Here is a 6,677-nt window from a genome sequence, read left to right as displayed (position 1 = left end):
GTCAATGTCAGAGCATTGTGCACGCAAAGTGAAATGAGGACTTTGGAAAACTTGATTGGCTTGTGAGTGAACATTCTATGAGCAGAAAGCAGCTTATCAGTTAACTATATCTTATTTACTTACACTAAATCTACTTAATAACATCTTCAGGAAAATATCTAGTTGTCCAGTTATCAATACCATAATGATTTCAATAAATCTTGAATCAAGTTAATAAATGAAGTCTCCATAATGATTACCACAGGAATTTCTGAATAGATTTAACATTGAACAGAGTTAATCATGACAAATGTAGAATCGGTATAAATGCAACTGAATGATTTCACAATCTGGCTCATTTTGAATCACTTCTTCCTCAGAATTACATACTACAAGTTTATAAGAACATATATATGCTAGCCAAGAGCTGACGAATCTCCTGACCCCATTGACATGTCATTTATTATCCACATAACAGACATTCGCACAACCTTGGTCTTTAACCTAGACTTCAATTTTTAACTTATCTTCTACATTATAATAAGTGATTTTCAAACCAAACACCTAAACAGAGAAATAATAAAGCATAAAATAGGAAATCAACTGTAGTAAAATCCCATTTCCTCATGGAGCTTCATTTGAGCCAAGTAGACTGTTCTAATAGAGGTTAATATGCAGTTGATATTATATCTTAAATAATCTTCGTATATCAGATGATAAATTGTCCAATATAGATTAAATAACTAAGCACAATAGAAAAGAAGCAAGTAACCCTTTGTTATCTATTCATCTTTGCTTTATTTTAAAAAGAGAGACTTCGCATATCTATTCCACCACTTTCAGCAAAATAAAATTCTTTCATTCTTAAAACTTTAAATTTATTGTTGGAAAAAAATAACATTGAAAAAAGACATCCATATTCTAGAACTTTATAAAGATATTAGTTCATTTATATATAATTTCATAAAAAAAAACAATCAAAACATTTATAGAAAAGACTGCTTGAATAATACAAAAGCATAAATGTAATTTTGAAAAAGTGTTCTTATATCATTGTTTTTATTTAATCCACATATTTCAGAAGGAAGTGCAACTTGATCTAATATATTCACAATTCAAAAATTTGTCTTGATTTGTAAAATATTTATAAAACAAAATCTATTATGTCCATTTTCCCAATCAATGAAAAAAAAAAAAAAATCTGGTATTCATCTAATCCACATAAATTGATATAGCAATGATCATGAATAGCAGCGTACTGAGATTTGTCTCTTTTCTTTTGATATCACTCACAGTCATCTTAATTCACCATTTTTTCTGCTACTTTATATAACAAAGTAGTGTGGAGACAGCTCAAAATTTATAATATTTATTATAAGTAATTTAATATGAATATCCTGAAAAAGCACATGTTACATTAAATGCCATAAACATGCCAATTATCAACTGCACTAAACTAACCACAAGCAATAAATCCCAATTAATAATAAAGGTTAGAAACAGTTCAGAAACACAAAAAGTAGAAAGTCATGCTAGCGTTGTCTGCCTGTGACAATGGTAAGTAAAATATACCAATATCTAAGTACGACAGTATTGCTCGTCGTTTCCCAAGTGGCCCAAACTCTAAGTGTTATATTTGCAAGTAGAGTTATTCGTATTAGTGTTGTTGCTATCTGGTTAGTGTCAGAGGTTCACCAAGCAGATGCACTAATCTTTATAAGTTAGATAAAGCTGTTTGTGGAGGCTTAACAACTAAGGGAAATTCCAGGGTAAAACATAAGGTAAAATACAGATGCAATGCTCGGACTTGTTAGTAATGGATCTTTTATTAGGTATGATTACATCATAATTAAACATATAAATAAAAAGTGTAATACTAATAATTATAGTAGTCATATTAAGTCATAATAATAATAATGATAATAATAAAGATGATAATCTGGTTAACTGTACTTTAAATGTGGACAAGAGATCTAAACAAATCAATGTCAGGAATCAATTTAAAAATGCTATTAATTTCATTATAGAACCACACAATCCAGAAAACCATTAAACTAATCGATTGGTTGTCAGGCCATAGCCAGCTCATGAATAAATTTACATCACAAGCTTTGTGCATGATAATCTTAACTATTCCTAGAGCGTGAACTCGACTTTTGTGTTTTTTATGTAATCTTAAGCATTATTAGCATTATATTCTTTTCCTGTCTTTGAATCTTAACTCAATCATTCTCATTCATACCCTCAATACTAGATTCCCACCACATAATGTGCCAGAATATGTACACTTCTTTCTATTATAATGTATAAAAAGCACAGAAATAATGTTAAGTATAAATTTTGGAAAAATGGAAAACTACTGGAGTATTTTTCACGGACAAAATATCATGATAATTATTAATAATTGGGCCACATTATAAACAGCAGAAAGTAGAAATTCACCATTGATAAATTCAAATTATAAGATATAGTCCAACTGGAAATCCAAAACCATATACTACTCAGAGAGTAAAGGGTAAAGAGAAAATAATCACAAAAATCTAGGTTTTCATGAGTGATGCCTATTATGAATAACTCATTGGGTCATAGTGATAGATTATGCTTACAGTTGGCATGAAACCGTAAATCATTTATCTCTATCTCCAAAGGTCAAATCAACCCATTGCAGATGGGTAGTAACACCTTAATCCCATTAGGTTTTTTGGGACAAATGTGATGCATGGCATGTAAGGGGCAACTGCCAGTTTGGCTATTTTGCCGAGAATTTCTTCTTTAATAAATTTGTATAGTAATGTTATACTAAATGTACAGCATATATATGGAGACTAAGGTACAGGAAAGACGGACTGTGGCTTGAAGCATGATTCTCCTGCATTCCACCAACCCTCACATCTGGCAGGCCTATGCCAATTACATAGGCCTAAACTGCAACAGCTTATGGAAAAAAAAAAAATTCCAACAAATCCCAACCCCACTCTCATTCTCTTTTTCTTAAAAATACTTTTTACTAAAATAACTGTCACAATGGAAATCAAAGTAAAAATTTACCATATCCTAAGTACCATGAAATAATCTGATTATCAATAACCTAAGCATCATTAAAAAAATAATAAATAAATAAATAAATAAATAAATAAATATGCACTTTAAAGGACGGTAACCACCTTTTACTCTAGAAGTCAAAAATAAAGTCACAGAAATTATGTATTTAATATTTCATGTCAAAACTCAAAAGTAGAAGAAATTTAAAAAGGGGGAAAAAATCCATAAATAAAAATTAAAATAGGCTTTGCTACATGAGAATTATTAAAGAAATTATGAAATAATCTTGTTTCTCCCCCTGACAGAGGGTGCCTGAGTGAGGGGTAGGCCTTTGTGTTTGTGTGTTTGTGTGTCTGTTTGTGTGTGTGCATTTTTCTTCGCCTAATGGATAGATTATAAAGTCTGTGACTACAATCTAAAAGTGAAATTACCGTTAAATTCTGATTAAAAAATCTAGCATATGTATATGTGGCAACACCCTCCTCATGCCATTAATTTATGGACACTAATTTATCTTTTAAAATCATGTTTTTCATTCAATAATTTAAGCCGATATATGTGGTCATTGTCCATAAATACTTTCACTGGCTATGCATCGTACACTACACTTCAACTTCCCTCTCTGAAACTCTCTCTTGGGTATGTGTAGATCAAAATTAGCTGTAGCAAACAACTGGAGCTGGAGCACATGTAAAGGTTTACAGTATCTTAGCCAGTGAATCTGATGATAAAGTTATATTAGACTGTAATGATCTTGGTATCAGTATTTGACCACAAGTAGAAATGTTAATAGCCTTTTTCTACCCCAGAAAGCCTCCATTGCATATATTCTGGCAAGATAGAGCTTGGATTCGCACCTCAGTAAGCAAGAAATTAACAGGGAGGTCTGCAAGCTCTATTTTTCCAATGTGGACATGGTGGAGCTCTTTGACTGATTTGTCTTGCATGTACCCCTCTTAATATATATGTGCCATTTTTCTTTGCTTAACCCTCTCTGGACGGGTTGTACACTACGGTACCGCGCATTCAAGGCCCGTTCGCTGGGGGACGCCATACGGCGTCATTTATTTAACTGATTCAGGCCTATGCGTTCGAGAGCCCCAGCATTGTAACATGCAAGGCTGGAATGCCCCCGTCGTGACTGGGTTAATCCTTTTTATCTATATATCAGGAAATGTCATTTTGGTTCCTTCACATAAGCAATATTGCTTAGTTTTCTATATTTTCCTGCATTTTTTTATAATGTGTGAGAAATACTGATTGAGAATTGTCAAGAATATTTATCCTAATTGTAGTAATTCAATACAAAAATTGAATGCTGCCCTCTGCCAATATCATCAAAACTTTGCATCAATGGATGGTTTATATCCTATTTAAATGTAGCAGTTTAAGTCTGTTGAAACCAACTATAGTAATAAGAGCAGGGGAGGGCACAAAATTTGCCACTTAAACTACAGGGTACACAGAAAATATAGTAATAACATTAACAAATTACACTATTAACAGATAAATGGAGACTTTTATGCAATTTCTATGGAGGTTCCACCCTCAATAACCCTTCTTAACCCCTTCACTATGTTTTGCACTGTTGTCCTGCACTGGATAATATCAAAGCTTCATGTAAGAACCACCTAATGGCCACTTATACTGACCTCCCAAGATAGAATTTGGACTGGTTCCTTATTTGATAATAAGTTGCCAGGGTGGTCAACAAGCTTTATTATGCCAAAATACATATGGTAGAAGTTAGTTTGCCCTTCACCGGAGCAACAGTAGGCATGGAGGCCACAAGACTGACTGATACCATACCGATCTAATAACCAGCAATATTATCTAATAACCAGCAATATTATTGCCATAGATGGTTTCCACTGACTAAAACTGCTATATCTCAATAGCAAATGTATTCTATTAATACCATATTTATTAGTATCAGTAATGCACAGACTTTGTATAGAATTACATAAGAGGGTTTTGTTTTTGAAGTAAGAAATACCTATACATATTGCTTATAATATGTCTATAGAAAATGCATTTAACACACAGACCAAAGTTTAGTCTAGGAGATGTGCCAATTTACAATGTCATAGCCGGTTATACTGCCAAAATAAATAACATCATTATGTTGACATAATTTCTATCCATTGTCTAGACTTACTCTTACTGCATGTGCTATCAAGACCTTCTATACTACCAGCTAGCACCTTATAACCCCTTAAACACCAAATGCTGGTAGAAATATTGCAAACCTTTAAATAACTACTCAAAGGCCTCAAAGGAACGCTCTACATTCAAGAGCTAGAAAGTGAAAGGTTTAGGCAACAAATATATATATTATTTAATATACTAAAGATAGGATAGGGTATTGAGTAAATGGTTACAAGACACCAACACCTCTACTGGCTTCTGCATCATCTACACTTCGGCAAAGATCAACAAACCTCCATCAAAAGAGTTTATATAGATTGTCTAGTGATCTAACATTAAATAACAAAATATCAAAATAACATCAAATTCATGGGTGGGTTTCTGGTCTTTGCTGGAGTGTGGTAGGCTAGGAGGTGCTCAGGTTGCTGGACATCCATCACAAATCAAAGCAAATTTCACTTCAAATTGGATAGACCACAGCCAATATCATTATGAAAAAGGCCTGTTTACAAGGCTACTGCTAATGTCTTGTAAACATTTACCAGACTTTAAAGCTGTTAAAAACCATTTGGACATTTTTGGACTCAGTCTCTCAGTCATTTTCTTTAATCCCATTAGTATATAGAGATTCATATATGATTTATATGGAATTATTCCCTCTCCAAATAAGAAAAAACATATTTTAAAAAGTATCCACCAGATGGGCTCCAAATACAACCCCAAAATAACATCATATATATATTTCTTCCCCCTCAATTCCAAAAACATCAGTGCAGAGGGAAACCTACTCCATTAACAGTGAATTTCATAATCACTGTAATGATGAAAAGGGTTCATGCTCAGTCTCAGCCTCCACCATCACTCATTTACAAATATATATACTTACTTCTGCTCGTCTTACCACTGCTAACCACACCCCTGAAGGAAAGAGATAACAATTATAGCAAAAGAGCACTCTCAAATTACCTAGAAATGAGCACGTATTCTCTCTCTCTCCCTCCCGTGAATGCTTTATGAAAATTTTGTGATAATCGGTTAACTGTATTTTCCTTTATGTCCCCTTCTATGTGTGTGTGTGCAGTGTTTCTCTCTCTAGTCTCTCTCAACTTCACCTTTCCCTCGTGTCTCTTTCTCCTACCGGCACGTGGGAAGAGCCAAAAAAAGACTAGATCCGTGAGAGAGAGAGAAGGCACTGGCACACTCGTCAGCCGCCACAACTCGACTAAAAGACTAAAATTAGTCTGAAATCGCCTTCGCTTTTGCCTCCTTCCTTCTTCGTCTGAGCGTGAATTCCTCGGGACTTTCATCGTTATTACTCACTTATCGACGACTTTCTTGCCCTTAATTATCAGGTCGACGCGTCTGGGATTTTTAAAAATTTAAGACAGAATTTTTAATAAATGTGTCTTGGTTCTTTGAGGCTGATTCAACTATATGTCTCTTGTGTTTACCTTTTCCTTGGGTCTTCGAAGTCTGGGAAACGAAAACCGAAAATAAACGATGGTAAA

General features: G+C 33.6%; 1 protein-coding gene across 1 annotated transcript in view; it reads right to left on the bottom strand.

Annotated features, from left to right (window-relative positions):
* LOC122247881 (beta-taxilin) overlaps nt 1-6,677 on the bottom strand; it is a 16,958-nt gene extending 10,281 nt beyond the window's left edge. The window contains exons 1-2 of the mRNA XM_043007571.2: nt 6,621-6,677; nt 6,056-6,087 (exon numbers count right to left, since the gene is read on the bottom strand). Coding sequence (XP_042863505.2) covers nt 6,056 — 1 coding nt within the window. The 5' untranslated portion in view covers nt 6,057-6,087; nt 6,621-6,677. The remainder of the gene's footprint in view (nt 1-6,055; nt 6,088-6,620) is intronic.

This window comes from Penaeus japonicus, unplaced genomic scaffold, assembly GCF_977035675.1.
Source record: "Penaeus japonicus unplaced genomic scaffold, GWHDUDI00000001_assembly GWHDUDI00000008, whole genome shotgun sequence".
Taxonomy (NCBI): domain Eukaryota; kingdom Metazoa; phylum Arthropoda; class Malacostraca; order Decapoda; family Penaeidae; genus Penaeus; species Penaeus japonicus.
Note: the sequence above shows the minus strand (reverse complement) of the source record. Positions and strands in the feature narration are given on the sequence as shown.